Raw genomic sequence first — 20816 nt, 5'->3', positions numbered from 1 at the left:
AAAAATGTTAGATATGGTTTACTAAGATATATACTATTGTTTGGATTTATTTTATAAGTCTTAGTTACATAAGAGACGGTGCAAAAAGTTGTAGATACGAAAGGTGGCAATATTGATACTGAGCTTGATTGATGACTGATGTGACAGATAGTTTTATTACACTATAAACAAAACTAGACATATCCGACATTACAGTAGGCATTGCAAGCTATATAAATAAATAAAAAAGAAGTGTTTGTAATGTCAAATTAACTAATTAACAGTTTTTCACTCTTTAGTGCATATGCAAGTATATACAGTACTCATAATATCAATAAATACACCTATTTACATATGGAAGATCATTTTTCATTAAAAATATAATATATTATGAACAGAGTTCTTTATTCAATTGCGTGATAAAATAATTAAATAACAACACATGAACCTAAACTCTTAATATTAAAATTAACTTTCAGAACAATAAAGTAGAGTACATTTTTCCATGCCAAGTAATGGTTTTAGTATTAAAGTATTCATTGTTTGTGAGGTGGTTGATATGATAGGTTTACCAATAGTTATGTAAGTTCAGTTAAAGGTAAGAAACCAATGCTTGCACTGCTGCACTAGCGTATTCATTCAAAAAGAAAATACAACAATACTTTTTTTGCAGAATTTTACTCTCAAATTATCGTTTGTATAAAGAAATAATAAATAAATAACCCTGGACAATTAACACAGAGTCATCTAGTCACGGTAATCAGAACTTGTGTTATAGATACTAGACAACTGATATAAATACTTTTTTTTAAAGACATACATAATATACATAGAAAGCACCTCGACCGATACAAACAATACTCATAAATACAAATGTTTGCACCATGCTTGGAACCGAACCAGCGACTATCTGAAGTAAAGCGGTGTGCTTAACCGATAGACCACCGAGGCCGTCGTATCGTCAGTCAATTTGCATTCAAATATAAAATACAATAAATCAGACTAAATCAGGTATGTATACTACGTAAAGCCACGAATACAACAAGCAACTGCCGGAATTCAATCAATTTAAAAAATACTACATATAGCTACCCAAGAGTTGTTTTTATAGGGCAATCCAACTTTTCCATACGACACACGTTCTTAAACATATGTTTAAAATGAAAAGATGAATGGGAGCGCAGTGCGTCCGCAATTGATAAAATTCAGCCGGGAATGAATGGAGGCCGGCATCTGGCGCGCCAGGTGTGTTGCCATCTTGCAACGGCCCGGCCTGAGAACGAAACCGAAACAAAGGGCGAAACATTGGATGAAAACTTAGAACAACTTCATACTATATATTTTGACACGGGATCTTTAAAGTTTTGCTTAGTGCGTACAAAATATTGCAATATTTCGAAAGCTATTTAATAAAGAGTTGTTGATTTGTGGTGACATTTTTTTTGTTATTTAATATATAACTTTGTACAAGAAGGGAATAGAATATATGCAATTCCATGTCAATTTGCAGCGTAACTGTAAAAAATGAGTAGAAATTAATTTTCTACCTGGAAACCCATTCTGTCCAAATGGAGTACAGGTGCAATTTTTTCATTCACATGTAATCAACTTCACGGAATACGCTATTCAATCAAATGGAACCATTAAGATAGGACCGCTGTGTAAAAACTTCGTGTCGTTATTCATCTTTTAAATCTATCATTATTGTGAGATTTTATTTATTATGCCCTAATATTTAGTGAAATATCCATATAATGTCATTTTAACTAGGTATATTAAAATTCTTATTGCTTAACATATGCTGCAAATAAATCTATGGGCCGTTTAATAGTAAGTTATATTCTATTATTGAGTAAGTTGGACTGCCTATAAGGACCTCTTTTGAAAGTGAATTAACTTGTGTGTTTAGTTTCAAAGATATTTTTACTTTTTAAGTTTTTATTAATTTTCATAGATTTTTTTAATTTCTGATTAATTAGCACAGTTATATTATTAAGAATGAAATGGAATAAGAAAACTGTGTACTATACCTATCTTAAATATAGGTTGATAGTTTTGTTAATGAAATTATATTAAAGGGATGTTCAGCCATATAAGATAAATATCCCTTTCATTTGGACTACTACACTTCACTGAATGAAGTACTTTATTTTTATAAGAAACAAATTTAAATTAATTAGTCGCCGTCATTTCTGTGGAGCAGTCTCGTAGGTGGGTGCGCACGTTCCCACGCTGCGCCCGCGCCGCCGGAAACCGTCCCCCCCTGTCGCCCCCTCCACCCGTGGCGGCCCTGCACAGCTAAGCCCCGCATCGATCCAGTGCTCACGAACACCGCACCTCCCTACAAACACTAAAAACTGCCCGATTTACTACTACAGCTGCAAAACGAACAGAAAGACACGTATGGCAAATATCCATTCATCGAACGCCCGCTGCTGCCTTTGTTATTGTAACTCAATTGCACTTCCTTCCGTTTCTTAGGCCCCGTTTCCGTTCGGCTTATGTTTGTTCACAAGAAAAACAGTTTGACAATACGCCCCTTTCAATCTTTAAGCACAAAAGGTCCGGAAGGAAATATATCGGCAATATTTGATTACAAAGCAGTTTAGTTTTAAAGATACTTCCGGTGGATACTATAATTTTACAACTTTACCTGATAACACCAAAGTTACTTCTCTGACTTGAAATCTATTCAAAAATAAACAATGCTTTTATTATTACTAGTGTCTTGATAGTTTTATTACTTGCAAACTGCTTCGGAGTGAATTCTATGAAATTTTGTTTTCCCAGGGATGGTTGGTTCCAGCAAAGGGAGCCCTAAGACTTGCATGTGTAAATAATAAAGGGCTGGAGGCCGTCGGGTCGACCTTAAAGGTTGCGCCGCGGACGACGAACCTCGTAACTCGTTATATAATGTGAAACGCAAACTAACACGTTGTTTACGAGCGTCGCTGCTGAAACTGTGGCTCGAATAATAATTTTTAATATTTCGTACAATAATGTTGTAAAGAGTATTATTTAAATTATTTATTAAAAGAGATACCATTTATTGCAATAATTCTTTATCATATACAGAGCTAAATTAGCAGCGAGTAGCGAGGCTGTTTTATTGTACATTGAAGTTTTCTGTAATAATTGCACCCGTGCTAAGTTAGTAGTAATTGTAACCTAATGACTCTAATATATCACTTGCTTATGAACTTTGTGAATGAATGAAGACGTAAACAAGTACACGTATTATCGTAGATATTATAATAATTCGTTTTCATAGAATTGTGATGTAAATATATATATAGATACAGTACCTACATACACGTCATATGAAACATCGTGAGACCGTATTTATTTACTGGGCGGATGTCCGCTGTCCGCTGCCACTTCTTTACAAGTTACCTGTCAAAATGTAATGTGTAGGAAAGAAACTATATATACATAGCTATATTAAAGAATCTATGAAATACTTTCTTCATTATGTAAGTAGTAAGAATGGTTAAGGAGAAATTCCTAGGTTTTGAGTTTACGAGTGTCTCCATAATCAGATTAAGAATACAAACGTTAGAAGAGTAATTGATTAATGGGAATCCATACCTACTAATATTATAAATACGAAAGTGTCTCCATCTGTCTGTTAGTAAACTTTTCATAACTATATGGCTGAAAGTATTTTTTTTTAATGAATGAATGTTGGTACTTTCAATGTTCAACAAAATTTACCTTTCAATTATCTTTACTATTTAAAATTTAATTGACATGAAGATAGAGTGCAACACGACACGAGGGACGTAGGGCATCATATATTTACAAAAATGCAAACGAAGTCGTGATTAACAGCTAATACCTACATTGTTGTCATAGAAAAAAGCAGCTGTTTTAATTTTGGCTGCTAATGCAACATTATCTTGAATATTTTTATTTAAATATATAGCAATAATTTAAAATGAACAATTTAAATTCATATACCTCTGTAATAAATTAAAACTTTTAGAAATCAATCATACAATGTAAGGAAGTAGATTTTCTAAGAAATAGTAATTTACATGAGAAAACAATTATGAAATGAAAAAAAATCACGATGGTATTTAAAGATTGACCATCCCTTGCGCAAGAGCACGACTCGGAGCGCGCGTGCCCGCAAACAAAGAGGCTGCCCCCCCGCGGCCCGCGGGCTATACTCGCGCCCACAAATAATAAGTAAATATACTTTGTTCCCTCACCACTCTTTTATTTTTTACATGCCTCCTATTGTAACAGAAACCTGAAACTCCAACTACAGTGTGTTTTGTGGAGCCAGAACAATTTATTTATGGCACAGCTACGAGTATAACTTAACTTCAAAACTTAAAACATTTGTTAAAATATATCCAAACAAGATCAATCTATTGTTATTTAATTTGTATTAATGTTCAACCATCTTAAAAAAAAAAGTGATTCTTAATTCGACTGTATTATTTTGAGTTCAGAAGGTTTCGCTGTGAATCGATTTTGACGGATCTTTTTTTATGTCGAAACTATTGCTTTTATTGTATTTACATTTAGTCAAGATCTGATTAATAGCCTTTGAGTTATTCTTAATAATAGGTTAGTGAGCTAGACTGTTGCGAATTTATCAATAATTATCCAAAATGAATAATTAATGGTTTCCATAAGAGACCTAATGGATTCCATAAGAGACTTAAACGACCTTACATTGCTAAAATTAATTTATTAATCCTCATTAGGTACAATCCCCTCCCCCTTTACAATATGTGTGAGGACGGTGATGGAGAAGTAAACTGGTGAACAATGTGATATAGCTATTCATGATGATGTATTTCAAACCAATCATTTATTTCACCATGATGAGCTAGTAACATGATTTCATGCTAAATTCCATCTTCCTTAGGCCTTACCAATTTAAGCTTGCGGCTCATCTGATGGCATACGATTACCGTCGCCCATGAGCCCGCAACATCAGAGGAATCACAAGTGCGTTTAACAATTGTCCAGGGTCATTATTATTATTATTACTAGGCCGCAGAAATGTTAATTATATTTTAATAGTAATATTAGGTATTAATGTTAATTTATATCTCGAATCAGATAAGGGTAAGTTAAGTATATACATATCTAAATTACAACATAATTTATTTCAATGTTAGTAAAAAAATAAATCACGCATTACCTGTGAATTATCTGTATAAGATTTCTATGACACTCATCTAACAGCATAGAATATAGATAGTTCTTTTCGTTTATTGAACAGCCGAAGCCCGAAGCCCCGTCGGGGACGGAATGCGCTTGGCAGGTGTGCACGACACACCCACTGGTGTATAAGTGTACGTTTATTGTGGATGAGACGAGGTATAGACGATGACAAAACAGACCTACGTTACGGAGAACACACCAGTATTCCCTTGTACACTCTAAATACTTACAAAATGCTTATATCATATTGTAGATTTATGAAAGTTTTTTTTTCATTATTACGTATAATGAATTTATTTTACAAGTAAACTATTGCAAGCAGACTATTCCGTCACGAGATAGTATAGAGTCTGGTCACAGCACGTGTGTGTATGTACGAACAAACACACATGAACACATGCGCGTGCGTCTAAGCACATATTTTTTGTTATTCACTACTATTATACAAACGTAATAATATTGTCATCATCATAAGCATAGCTAAGTTTTAACATTATAAAAGTTATTCTTATTACATTTCTTAACTAGACGAGTTACGTCCGGTAAAGCTATGGCAGCTAATACAGTTTAAAAAATCGCGGTAATTATAATCTAACACATTCATTTAAAGTATTACCACGTCCTTTAAAATTTAGAAGACTAGAATTACAGCAAAATGTCTATTATCTTGAGTGGTGGGGTGAAGAGTAGATATGTTTTATTTTGTTGTAAAATGTCACCACAGAATAAAATATGGAAGAAATTGTACCCATGCCGCAGCGGAACATAATGATCTTGATACTATATATATAAAGTATAGTATTGCCATGCAAATAAATAAAATGATATGATCATATGATCATATGATCATATCCATCCAATTCTCACGCGGGTCGAATTCGGGAACCACATGTCACTTCCTCTATGGTCCTCGTCGAGGGGTCGGGTTGGGACGGCAGAGATTTCAATATTATCTTAACACAAAGGGTTATTTTGCGAATCATAATACCAAGTAGGTACTTGGTGTTGCCTTAGCTTTCATAAATCTAAATTCTTATTAACAAAAAAAATGGCCTACAACGCCTTGTCTTAGTACCTACTTGATAATAAATGTTTAAAAACCTACAAAGCCAATTTTTTTATTTAGTCACGCTTAGAGAAATGCATATTTCTCTTGTCAGGTAAATTCATTGCTTAGATGTTTTACTGGCCGATATAACAATAAACATACTTACGTAACCACTGAAAACACTATTTTTATTTACATCGGAATTAACCAGCTTTAATAACAAAGCCAGCAAGAATATTTACCGTTCTCTTCTTTATACAAAGTGGGAGACAAAATATTTTATTATCAACAGAATCTGCATCTAACTGCAACAGGAAGGAGAGTTGGGCTGTATATTCGGCGTACGACCTTTGCAGTCTCCAGTTCCACCTTCTCTTCTCTTGTAGCTAAAGTAGTTGATATTTGAGCGAAAATATTAATAAATTTTCCCACAAATATCGGCATCGCGTCATCCCAAATAGCGAGGAAGATATGCCTAAATACTGTGCCCCTAACTTAAGGGGTTACATGGGTTTCCTCGGGCAAAAAACGGCCTTTTTTCAATAATTTTTTTTTACATATAAAAAATGAAATATTTTAATGAATTTTTTTTTTATTTAAAAGATACATATTTAATAAACATTTTGCAAAATTGTCAAAAAAAAATATCAAAATGGCGGTCATTACGACGCCATTTCCGGCAGTCCCTCGGAAAAAAGGTGCCTCCGCGTTGTCAGCAGAACTTCTTTCAGGATCATCTGAAATAAAAATAAAAAATACGTGTTTTAGTAAAGACAATAAACTAGGTATTGGACGAAGGAAAAAAAAAATAAATGAAAATTGGATTTTTGGCAGACGTTTTTATAAAAAAAATGCAAATTTCGATGAAAATTGCTAGGCTTTTTTTTTTTAAAATAGTTGTAATTAAAATAAAAAAAAATCCTTCGTTCAAGACCTTGTAAATGATATCTCGAAGACCTGTGTAAAATTTCATCAAGATCGGTTGAGCAGTTCGCGAGAAATCTTGACAACCGTCTTTGAAAACATAGTTTTGAGAAAAACGCGTTTAAAGTTTTAAGAGACAATAAAAGAGGGTATTTTTTTTTTTAACTTACATTGAATCGTCGATTCCTGGGCCATAAAGTAGAGAACCTGCTGCACCTGCATTGTCCAGGGCATCCTTTTGCTCCAGTCTATGACGAATCCTGGCTTCACGAGTTTCGCTGGTAGATTTCTTTTCGGCTGCGGTCACCCGGTTTTCATCCATATTTCGGGCATATTCATGGCAATTTGGGCCAAGTTTTAGGTCCATACCGTGCATAATTAATAATAATGCTGATACGAACACCTTCCGTTATCTGGGTTCTAGACACTTTAAACGGCATTTTTTATCGAATAAAATTCACAACAAACACTTATAACCTCAAAATGAACTTCGTAGTTTAACGAGAAATCACCAAATGATATATTTTCCAGTAGTTTACCTTATATAAAGAAAAAAAGGGACAAGAATTACAGCTAACAATAGATGAGCTGCAGCTGCGTTTTACCTACTGCGCCCTCAGCCTATACCTGACCTCGACCGTCCACCTTTTCAAGGCTGTATCTCCGAAACTATTAGTCGGTTCAACTTGAATATTTAGGACAATATTCTAGAGATGTTATAGAATTTAATAAGACAAAAAAAAAATTTTTCGATTTTTTGAAACCGTGAAACCCATGTAACCCCTTAACAAAAAGTATTATAATGTCAAATGTAACTGCTTGTAGCTATTATTGTTGTGTCTATGCAAATAAACATCTACCAATATAGACAATTTGAATAGAACATCTTGTATGTACATTGATATATGTAATTTGCAAACACAGGCATTGAATGAGTATTATCGCGAGTCAATTGTGAGTTATTACGATTATGTTATGAACAGGACGAAACGTCGCCGCGGCTCGTAAAGTGTTGCCACCTTACTGGTTCTACCACTAGAAATGGTACATTTGACCTCTCCGCCCTCACTCTATTCCTTTTGGACGATAACATATATTTTATTGAATAGCGGATAATTTTGATATGAATTTTTTTTTTTACTATTGCATGTTAGTTCATTTAAAGTACGTGTGTTCATGTACGCAAATTAAACATATATTGATAAATTATTATTGTAAAAATTTTGTGATTACATAACTGTTTTTTAAAGTGTTTTTCTATGCCATGAAACTAAACTTTAATCGTTTTCAAATTTCCATATATTAAACATAATTTCAGGACCTTAAAAATAATTTGATGTTCTGAATTATAAATAATTATTAATTTAATATACTTTCCAATAATTGGTGGTTTTATGAGATACAGCTAGTGGGTTTGTTTGCAAATTTGTTGGCAACATTGGTCGCGTCGCAGCCGAGCTGTCTCTGTTGCCCATCACTCGTGACAAGAATAACCGCCTATCGTGGTACCTACTTGATTGAAACCAAAAAAACGCTATTGTGCGTATTGCCACAGATTTATGACTGTAGAGATAAATGTATACGACGTACGTGCCGGCGTATGAAGCCTGTAGCCTCGCTGGCTACGATAATGCTTACTTCAGATTAAAATGTACCTACTTGAATATTACAATACTATTAGTTACTTATTACATGATAAGTAATTCCTATGAGAATATAGGTAAAGTATATAGACTATAGACATAAAAAATATAAGTAATCGCTTTAAAAACATACTCCTTCGGTGGTAATATTGTAGGAATACCTGTAGTTGGGATTTAAAGTTTACTCATATGAATACCCAATTAGCACTTTGTGTATAGCTATTTCTACATTAGATACATATAACAAAATTTAATTAAAACATGCCGATTATTGTTCCTGGTAATGCAAATAAGCTCAATATGCAAAACTAGAATACACATGGAAATACATAACAAAAACCGAATTTAGATATACTACAAAGACCACAACTGTCACAAAGTACAATCGTCACATGCCTTAAGTACACAACTGAAAAGAGAGAAAGGAGGAAATGGCATTAATCCATCCAGCCGCTAGTTTTGTGTCTAGTTATTTTGTTGGTTGGTTAAAAGTACTGGTATAGAAAAAAATAAAACTAAAACATTTCAAACCAAAATAAATTTACCAACTATGTAGATAGTATGACGAAAATATAGTTTTGTACTTTGAATAGAACTACGATAAGCATGGGACGGTATCGTCTTCGAAGTAGAACACACATGCGGCGAGCAGGACACAACGCATACGCGAACATTAGCATGCAGCAGCACGCGCAGGCCGGAAGCCGCGCGCGGGAACATGGCCGCGCTTACATCCAAGATGGCGACGTACTGGCGATGAATCGATAATTAACGATAACCGATTTCAAATTTCAAATCCATCACACCTTAACAAACAAGATGTGATGTAACTTGGACCAAAGAAGGTTCGCGGCGGCCATCAGAGTACGCTATGGTTACATTATGGTAGATCCTTGAAGCCTCCTATAACTGACAAGTCGAATCGATATCCTTTTGCAATACATTGCATCATAAAAGGATATCTTTTTATGGAAGTTTGTGTGTTCTTAGTTCTGATACTACCTGTCATGCTATTTATTTTATTGTTTATGGTTTTGTTGATGATGTTATATAAGTATCAATGCTTTATTTTACAAGCTCATTATGATATTGATTCTTCTAGGTACTACCCAATATAAAATACTTCGTCTACAAAAACATATGATACCAATAGTAACTTAACGGTTTTGATAATAGTTACAAAGTTGCACTTCAACCGTAGATTGTATCTCACGTAACACATCTTGCTGTCTATAATCTCTGTGAAGGTATTACTGTATTCCGCATGGACGGGTTCATAATAATGTTTGATCGACAATTACAGCTTATAAGAAACAGACGAAAGAAAGTTGTGTCGTTCGATTGGATGTAACAGTTATAGTCGAGTGCACATAGTTTTTTACAGCTACCCTCAGTAACGCTTCACTGAGCCATGCTCCTGGGATGTCACGACGACCGCAATGCAACCGAATCTCGAAAACTTCTTGTTCAAATACTTTTATTATTTGGAACGCCTGCGCATTGGAGTTATGCAGGCCTTATTATAGGTACATAATTATTATCTTATCATCGGATCAGTTTAATTTGTGGTTCTTAATTTTTTTATTTGGACAGTTTTGTTAAGAAATAGAACAGAATTAAGAAGGAAACTAGGTATAAAAAACTTTATAGGAATCATCTAGTACTTGTATAGTTTATTTGTGTTATCAAACGAATTGCTTCTATGACATCCGGCATTAAAATTATTACATCTATGGTACATTTCATGTTTATAGGTATCAGTTAATTATAAGATTCTAAAATACAGTCGTCAGTTCATTGGATAAATCTGTGATGAGACTCCCATATATTTTGTTCTATAGTTCCACGTTATATTACAGCCGCATTTCATAGTATTGATTAAATCTATTAAATCTATCTTACATTCTAGCATGGATAACTCTATGAAATAATTTACTTGTAAAATATTTCCATTTCGATATATGCATATTGTCATTATGACTATATTCATTTTTTTTATTTATGGTATATCGCACCTGCCCGCGGTGACGGTTTCCGTTGGCGGGATGATAAGATGAGCAAGAGCATGAGGCCAGGTCAGTTAGTCTATCGTGATGGTTTCTTATGGGAACCACTTGGAGGCCATCCTGACTTGGAAGATTGCAAGCGATCAAGTCCATATATATAACTAAAAACATTACTTAATGGTAAATATAAAAACTGTTAATTAAGATACATTCATGAATGCTTTTTCTGATTGGACGGTCTTATTTAACTTTTAGATTATGTAAAAACATTGGACAGTGTCGCTACTTGGGTGTGACGTAAGTCGTGACGTGTCCGGGTGGACGGGGGCGCGAGGACGCTGACCCGCGGTCGCTGTGCCCGCTTTCTCGTCCCTGCATCCAGGCTTGCATCACTGACCTATAGTTTTTTTTTGATACTGTGTAACTAATTTTGTAAACTACATATATTTCACACTACGTACTGTATTAATATAATAAAGAGGAAACTTAGAAGGAGAACTTTAGGAATTTGAATTTTTGCTTCAATTTTAATAAATGTTATATTAGGTAGCCAACACGCATGTGCGACCCCTGGTGTTTCAGGCTACGGAAACTGTTTACCATCAGATGTGCCGTAAGATTGTTTGCCACCATCATACTGTAAAAAAATGAAGTAATTGCAAACAAACAGCGACAGCCCACCTGTTGGAATATATATACGAACAGTTCTACGGATATCACTTTAACATATAGGGTCGGCAATAAGCACGTGACACCCCTGGTGTTTCAGGCGTCCATAGGCTACGATAAACATTTACCATCCGATAGGCCGTACACTTGTTTAGTACCACCATAGTAGTATAAAAAAAACATGTGATACCCGTGATACCACTCATTGCCATCCCAGAGAACTTAGATATCATGCTACTTATAGTGTAATTTCTTTGCCTAATCTGTACCCCACAACCGCAAATTTTAAAGTCAGTTGCCTGGCAGCTGAAAATTTGTAAGTGAGTTAACTCCATGCAGATGATTTTTACAGTCGAACTCTAGTAAACCAATGAAAAACGTTGCAAAACGAGGAATATGTGACGCAGACGAAATTGCGATTGTCATCTAGTCTTTATCGTTTTAAATTACAGTCGATTTGTCAAAATTAGATTTTTCTTAGAGCCAATAACTTAAATTGTTATTTAAACAAAACTAAAACATTTTCAGCACGAAATTATGAACTCCTCGGTAAATGGAAGTAACTTGTAAGCACTTAGATATTTTGGCAAATCCAATTCGTACTCGTATAATATAAGTAGGTCAATAATTTGTGTTTTTAAACAATTTGTACACATACACGTACACACAATTTGTACCCGTATATAGGTAAGCCTAATGGCGTACCAACACGGATCACAGATCTCATCTGTTTAGGAAACCATCCTCATGCGATTTACCTACATGCATCAACAAGCTCTACCAAAATTAATTATTTATCACTAATTAGCAGTTTTGTATCGGACCAAGCAGTCGGCAGATCAGAGCGCCTCGTCGTGCCGGAAACAGGAAAAGGGCAATCAACATTCCTAAAAATATCACACATTTGGTGTTCATCCGGCAAGCGACGCGACGCGGAGCGTCATACTGACGCTTGCGGCGTATACCAGTATTACGAATATAAACCCGCTATAAACTAATTTGAGGCCTGCCTTAATTATCCTCAATCCTAGGGAGTCTAAAGACATTACTTTAAATGGACAGTTATATTATTCCTAGCAACCCATCCCCCGGGGTCTGCACGGGTGCATATTACAATTTTCCTGATTTCTGTACTAGGAATGTATTATACATAAAAAAAAACTTCCTTTTTAATCTTTCTATATCTTTATCTCTTGCTGAAAAGTGCATTAGCATCTAAGAGATCTAAGGGTCCAAGACAGCAGGTGCTACTTTTTATACTATGTAAAGGTATTTATTTACCAGAAGTAAACTCTACAAAGTCGTTATTTTGTTATCATGGGCACCTGTCTTACCTATACCAACAACCCAGCAGCTTGTTTTATAAGAAATGTTTCCGTTAAAATATGCAAGAAAGTGGTAAAATTCCAAGGTACGGAAGTACGTCATGTATGATGCCACGTGGCATTGCATGATAATGTTGTATCGGAGATAAATTCGTGTATTATATATATATTTGCGTTATATAGCTGACGGTAACCGCGTACCATCAATAATCTATCAAGAGAACCGAGCATATTGTTTTATATAAAACGCGGTTTATATAAAACAAGTTCTATTATATTTCGACCATTAAAAAATAAGGATGTGTGTTATAAATGGCATTGTAACATCATACAGTCAGTTTCGAATTAGCCTAGCAGCATGAGTAGCAAATGCTGTGTCCTGGCAATAAGGAGGCCCGCGCACTCACAACTTTCTGAACATAATATACATGAATAAAATAATCATTAAGTTTTTTATTTGTCAAATTCTAAATAAAGTATTATTACAATAATAATAATAATCTCAGGACAATTCACACAGCGCCATCTAGACCCAAGTTAAGCTAGCTAAAGCTTGTATTGGGGGTTACTAGATAACTGATACAAATACGTAAATACATACATATTATACATAGAAAATATCCAGACCAATACAAACAATCATACTAATGAATACAAATGTTTGAGCCGTGCGAGGAATCGAAGCCGCGATCATCGGAAGTAAGGCGGTGTACGAAACCGCTAGACCTCCGAGGCCGTAATCGTCGTGTTATAAGATTTGTTACACTTAAGCGAAAGTTGTTTTTTTTAAGTTAAAATTAAGAACCGATACCAAACCATGAATCTTTTAAAAGAAATACCTATAGGCCCCGCCCTGACTTAAACCGACATACATACCGCCGAGACATATACTGCGAACATTTATTAAACATAACCTAGCGTCTCAAGTTTCTTATATACTACGATGGTGGCAAACAAGCACACGGCCCATCTGATGGCAAGCGGTTACCGTCTCATATGTACGCCTGAAACATCAGGGGTGTCACGTGCGCGTTGCAAAAGTGATCTAGAGTTTAAATCTGCATTTTTAATGTTGCGTTTACCACAATATAAACCGTTAACAATACCTTTATCCACCCCATCTGGGATAACAGTTGTGGCAGTATATATGTTTGTCTATTTTTTTATTAATATATATCAGGAGTTAAACGATGGTTCATGTGAAGGTTGACCTAACAGACTATAAACCAATAATGATTAGCAATGGATGGCCATGTTTACTAGTCATTACTCATAATCCCCTATTATATATAGTACGCTATTAATGAACACTCGGTAAAGTTTTCGTAACTAATACCTACTCTAACATGTTAACACACAAATTAGGCAGCTTATCGCGCTATTACAATATGTAATAGCTGTTAACCGATAACATCGACCTTACCTATCGACAAAAAACGTTCAATATACTTATAATTTTATCGAAATGTCATCGTAATTATTATTTATTGTTGGCCATCGCCACTGATATTACGATTCCCGACAAGTGCGTCTAGTACACTACACCGGCACATAATTAGATAATTTCTATTATTTATATGCGGAGTGGGTTGTGTGCTTCGCATCAAAACGACGTGGCTTCCTTCGACTGTGCCCTACGTAGAAATACAACTATGAGTTCCCGCTAAAGAGGATGTAGGCATCGGCAGCAATGATTTAATTTACAAAAAGTTCCCGTCGTGACGCTTTCCTGCAGGTGACGCCAGCATATAGCTCCCGTTTCCTCGATGCTATGAGGACGTCCATAGCGTTAGCGTACTAATGAGATACGTTATGTACTTACTCGTTATTTATCTTCGTGAATTTAATGATCACGAATCCATACACGTGGACACTATGGATCTAGCATATAAATAAACATAGGCAGGTAAAAACATAGATTGTATTGATATATCTATGTAATTTATATATCAATGTTGATTTTAATATCGACTTTACTAAATTGTATTTCGGCGCTAGGCTGGACCATTTAAAATATTAATTTTGATTATGAATTTTCCGTTCGATTTCCAATTGCAACAATGATGTCATAGGTCTCAAAAATGACATTATTTGTTCCAAACTAGAGTTGAGAGCAATTGAGTTATAGAGACGCATTGGTCAATTTTCATTTGCAACCTAACCTAAATCTAATGTAGATTCTCGTGATATCGAGATCTTGTATTACCTTTCGGTTGTGACTGGTTGTGAATGCCCAGGATCTATCTGATCAAATACATTTCTTTTACAATTCGACATATATACATTTATTTGAAATGACCAGCTGACTAGCCACTTTATGTGGTACATGGTCTAACAAATATATGAATACTGGACATAGAAACTGGTCACTTCTAATGCTAAGCTTTATATACACTACAGCTCTTGAGGAAAATCCTATATTTTTTCATTATTCTTCTCATCTTTTCATTGTAAACATAAACAATTATGTGTTACTGTAATGAAGTATGTACAATCGCATTAGATAAGTGTGAGGGCAGTTTCTTCTAAGTTCTTCTTGAGTCGCCTTATTTTCGAAACTAACGGTAGACTAACTTAGAAATTATTTTGATTTGATTTGTGTCAGAGATTGGACTGGCATTGTAATCCTTCAGGCCAAATGAACCGACCTATTACGTTTTTTAACTTACTTTTGGAACTACTAACGCCATCTAGTCAACACAGCAAGGAATGACACATAAATAATTTGATTAATTCATACTTAAATTCAGGGTTAGTGTGGACAGTATGTCAGTTTCACCATTTCAGTTCAGATAAGGAGGCATCTGGTTCTATTAATACAATGTATTCAAAACAAATACAATATTACGTGAGCGGAATACATAAATTCTTATTGATTGCAAATGTATTGTATTGCCATATTTGTTTACAATGGGCATTCAAAAATAAATCTTCTACAAACGTTTAGGTTTGCTTTATCTATTAGGGTGTAAATAAAACTAAAACTATATAATAAATTGTAGTTTAATCTTTGTATTCAATTTTTTACACAAGTATAATATAATATAATTATTCAAAATTAAATCAGTTATATTGTCTTAGTAAAAGAAGGGTGATTTTTGTTAATATTAATTTTTATGGAATGTATTTTATTAAAATTTAAGTAATGTATATAGTGTGTAAACAGTGGTATCGAAAAATTAATTGTATGGTTTATTCGTTAATTCATTGTATAGTATAGTCATAACACGCAAATGTAAAAACTTTTATTTAGGAATAATATTTATGCATGTCGGAATTTTTAAAGCATAAAGTGCTTAATTATGATGTATTGATACCATATGCTAGCTACACAATTAATTCAATAAGAAATAAATTAATACAATTTCGGTAAAAATAAAAATATAACGATTTACACAACACTAAAATGTTGTTACAACTATGATTAATCTATTTATGCAAATACCGATAACACTTTACAGTTATAACTTATTTAATTATATCATTAGTATTTTTAATACCATGTGACATACAGTACTCATCTAAACATATATTAAATATAAATTATATAATATTATATTATATAATTCATCGGAGATGTGCACACATTCTTTTAAATACTTATACTAGAAGTGGTATTGAAGCTAGACAAAAAGTACAAACTTTTGTGTAATTATTGTTAGGGAAACATAAGAATGAAATCATATATTTAGGGGCAAAGGAACACAAATAAATCTAAACTATTTACTTAAGTTACAATTTATACAATAAAAATTTCGTATAAAATTAATAATTAGATACAGTACATGGCAATAATTATATATTGAAATTATACGTCTTAAAATACCAGTATCATTGGTAGACGGACTTTGTGGATATTTTTTTAACAAAATAACAATATCTCTAAAGTAAATTAAACTTGTCACATATTAAGTGTGTAGAAATGCATTAAAAGCAAATGACTAGGAAATGCGTCGCTCCTGTGCAGATACCTTAGACGTAGAAGAGTCTCACTCGTGATGTAGTGATCAACAAATCACCATCAAAAAATTTTGTTTCTATTATAACATTGCCACTGAAAAAAAGAGTGTTAAATTAAAATGTATAATTCATAGTTTGAATTGTGAAAAAATATTATATTCTTAATATAATATTTTTCAATTTTTAACAATAGCATTCTATACTAAAATAATTTGATGGCTAATGTACTGTAAGAATTGTCGAGAATTGCTGTTATGTTATTTAATTTTATGTTAAAACTATAAAAATCCTATAATATTATTTCTTGATGATGAAATTCAATAAATCATATAGAGATGTAACTTATTATTATACATCTCTATAATGTAATCATCATTGTAACAATCATCTCTCTTAATGTAAATTACATAAAAAATCTTAATTTTTTATGTAATTTACATTAAAGAAGGAATATCAATATTAGTTTTGAGCAGATGATTACAGCTTTTATATTAATTGAACAGCAGATTAATCTTTTGAGCCCAGTAGTATGACTTGGCTCCAATAGTAGTTATAATTTAACTCTTCCTAGAGTGACTCTCGATTATCTCATGTCTGGTTATTAAATTGTCATTGACATCCTTGTCTGAGCTACCACTTTTCTTATATAGGCGACAGCTACCACCACCCATAGAGTGTATGTAAGTGACAGATTATTAATACTACTCTCTTTAATATAAATATGTATTAATTAACTTACTTCAGTACATTAGCGGGCATCATTTGAGACTCTGGTGCAGATTCAATAACAGATTGCCACGTATTTGTAGAATTTTGGATTACAAAGCCAAACTCAAAAAACCACTCTTCTAGACAACGGCCTTTAAATAATACTTTCTGAAAAATATAGATATTATTTAAGGTTAAGGTTTACTCTTTTTTTTTTAAATCATATATGTTGTTAAGATGATTAAGATAGGAACACATGGAAAACGCTGGAGGAGGCCTTTGTGTCTAAAGGACACATTGACTCAAAGACTGATGTGCAGAATTAAAAGTAACATAAAACGTTTAAAAGATTAAAGTAATATATAAGTTATATATATTACTTTAATCTTTTACTTTTATCTTTTAAACTTTTAATTAAACATTTTTGATAGATTGTATATGTTTGTGTCCATTAATAAAGGCTTTGAATATGTTGATACAAGTAAAGCAGAAGACAGTTTGAAAATAGCCTTTGATAGAGATTATATTCAGAACAAAATCAAATCATAGGAGCATTACTATTTCGAAATATGCATAGTCCATGATATCTATTTGGAAGGAATAGCAAACATAAAAACTTTTTCCTTCTGTTGTTTGCTATTGTATCTACCATTATGTTATTTATTTATTTTGACAATATTTATTTATATAATGCCATCTATTACTTTAATAAGTTGCTAAGTACAATAATTTGAAATATATTTGACAGCCTCTGTGGTCTAGTGTTTTAGCACACCGCTTTACTATCCGATGGTTGTGGGTTTGATTCCTAGCATGGTACAAACATTTGTATTCATGAGTTGTTTGTTTCGGTCTGGGTGTTTTCTATGTATAATATGTATTTCTATACAAAAAAAAATGTATGCATGTATTTATATCAGTTGTCTAAAAAGCTCTGCTTAACTAGATAGTGCTGTGTAAATTGTCCTGAGATATTATATTAAAATGATTCAGTAGTCTATGGTAACCATCAGATGGGCAAACAAGCATACAACTTGTTTGCCACCACTACAGTATGAAAAATAATACATTTCTCATTTTTCCCAAACTTCCTTAGTTTATCTGTTTATCCATATTTTACATCATATCAGGTGAACATTTAATCATCATTGCCCAAGCCAATTCTACCTGAAACCTTAGCAGACAAACAGAAAGTTTTAGTCCATGATTTTACTAGATTTAAGCATTATATACCAACCTGTTCTAGCCGGAACTTATCCATAGATTCAATAGAACTGAAGTTCATTTCCCGGGAGACAACACGGCACTTCAGTATGCGCTTTGGAACTCGTGCCTCATGTTCCACATGAGGATTAGACATGTCTTCATTATGTTGCCATAGTATTTTACCTAGAACATAAACATAGTCTAAAATAGAGATGTCCAACTCAATTTGCAAAAGGCCATATATTAAATTTTGAATGTGTAGGCAGGCCAGATTCAAATTGAAAAATGAACTTTAACATTTCATTTATTTAATTATTATATTTTTTTTTAAATAAATAAAATGGTAAAATAATTCAGTTCAGTTTTATATGGTTATATGGTTCTTAAATATATATGCGATAGTGGGTCTTATTAATATAGCCCAATGGCCGGATGCAGCTCAAATGGTCTAAAGTAAGGTAATGGAGATAGATCATCAGTAATGTTAAGAGAAAACATGGGATTCAAAACTTTAAAAAATAGCATTTGAGTATTATAGTGTCTTGATGGTCCAAGTAGAGTCTGAGATTTTTGATGATTGCTAAAGATTCAACAGCACATAGTAATGCTGTTCATATTTTATTAGAAGATTATTTTATCATTTCACTTTAGCAAAGTAAGATACATTTCTGAATAAGTGATAGAAAATATCAGGTAAAAAAAAATAAAACAGTACTGACCTGTATCTGCATCTCGCAAATTCATCCAATTTCTATATTTTGAATTAGATATTGAGGAAATTAATGAGGTAGACTTTGTACAGAGTTGTCAAAATGAGTACCTCCGTGTCACCTACTTCAGTTACTGAACAGCTTGATTTGTAAGCTGGTTTCTAGTTGGAGGCCTTGATTAGTGTAGTGACATTACACACTACAGAGGCATTGTCTTATTTTTCCGGAAAGGCAATACATGAGGACTAGCAACAACATCACATAATAAAATGTCCACATTAATTTGATGTGTCCATGTTCATGTAAAGTGGCTATGGTGCCCACTTACCATCAGATGGTCATTAGCTTTTTTGGAAAACCGGTTACACAACAAATATCTAAATAATAGTATTATAAACGCGAAAGTTTAAAAGGTTAGAAGAACGAGTAGAAGAATAAGACCTATAGTTTATAGATAAATGTAGGTATACCATTTATAATCTACTGTAGTCTGAATTAGAAAACATTGTAATTAATATTAGAAATAGAAGACTTTGTTACGGTATGAAGGGTCAAATAATAATAATAATGAAATTTGGCATACACGTATCATTTCGGATCTACCATCCGAAATGATACGTGTACATATGCACTTTTATCCCGGTCAAACAAAGTAATGCTGACAAAGCAAAAGTTAGAAACATAATAAAACTGAATAGAAATGACACCAAATGAAAAGGATACACTTGAAAACCATTGAGAATATCTTTAATACGATTTTGTTTTACTTCTTCTGCAGCCATAACTTCCGTCATATTGGATGATATATAGCAAGTCTTTTTAAGTATGATAAAATTTAAATGTAAGGTAAACTATCAGGAATATTATACTTGTGACGATTTATATTGTAAACAATTAAAATTTTATGAAACAACTAAAAATCAGTTGTCTGTCAATAGACCATAATGGTACAGTATGGTATGGTAATTTTTCTTTTTCTTTTGTGTTGTTGTTTTTTTAAGTATATTTATGGTTTGGTTACTTTGGTTACAAAGTTTTTAACTCAAACCCAAAGTGCAGCACTGTACTTTTACAGTCAGGGTTGCCAACCTTAAATCTTTGTCAGCACAAAGAGGTCATAAAAGGCAGAGACTAAATTTATTAAGTGTATTTTTTGACATTTTCTGCTCAACATAAAAACATATACGGAGACGCAGGTCGCACAAGCGACAGTTTAGCTTTTAATACAACTCAGTTTTTTGTAAACATCATGTTTATAAATTGAAAATTCGAATACAACGGTAAGGCCACGTCCGGGCGTCCCTCCCAAAGGCATATTTTTTCAGAGAGAGTGGTAAATTTTGGAGAGAGCGGATCCGTTTTGAAGATTATTTTAATTTTAAATAGTACTAAAGTTATTTCCATGTAAATGTTAATTTTTTGAAAATCTAATCTTATTTTTTATTTACAAGTTA

At 33.2% G+C, this 20816-nt stretch overlaps 1 protein-coding gene across 1 annotated transcript; it reads right to left on the bottom strand.

Moving 5' to 3' along the window:
- Nucleotides 1-16339: 16339 nt before the first annotated feature.
- LOC131853412 (retinal rod rhodopsin-sensitive cGMP 3',5'-cyclic phosphodiesterase subunit delta) lies at nucleotides 16340-20364 on the bottom strand. The gene is made up of 5 exons (XM_059204293.1): nucleotides 20086-20364; nucleotides 19372-19403; nucleotides 18684-18835; nucleotides 17478-17614; nucleotides 16340-16832 (listed from the first exon to the last, which is right to left on the bottom strand). Exons 1-5 carry the CDS (start codon nucleotides 20154-20156, stop codon nucleotides 16751-16753), a joined length of 474 nt encoding a protein of 157 aa, XP_059060276.1. The 5' UTR covers nucleotides 20157-20364; the 3' UTR covers nucleotides 16340-16750.
- Between the last annotated feature and the right edge of the window lie 452 nt (nucleotides 20365-20816).

This window comes from Achroia grisella, unplaced genomic scaffold, assembly GCF_030625045.1.
Source record: "Achroia grisella isolate CSIRO2021 unplaced genomic scaffold, CSIRO_AGI_Agris_v1 utg900, whole genome shotgun sequence".
Classification (NCBI taxonomy): domain Eukaryota; kingdom Metazoa; phylum Arthropoda; class Insecta; order Lepidoptera; family Pyralidae; genus Achroia; species Achroia grisella.
The sequence above is the reverse complement of the archived record's forward strand: the minus strand, read 5'-3'. Positions and strand labels throughout refer to the sequence as shown.

Bases quoted from the DNA above. Each gene is read 5' to 3' on its own strand.
- LOC131853412 (XM_059204293.1), bottom strand. From the start codon at position 20,156: ATGACGGAAGTTATGGCTGCAGAAGAAGTAAAACAAAATCGTATTAAA. The intron at 19,404-20,085 runs GTATCCTTTTCA...TTCAAAATATAG, and splicing joins ATTCTCAATGGTTTTCAAGT to AAATTGGATGAATTTGCGAG. The intron at 18,836-19,371 runs GTCAGTACTGTT...TTTATGTTCTAG, and splicing joins TTTGCGAGATGCAGATACAG to GTAAAATACTATGGCAACAT.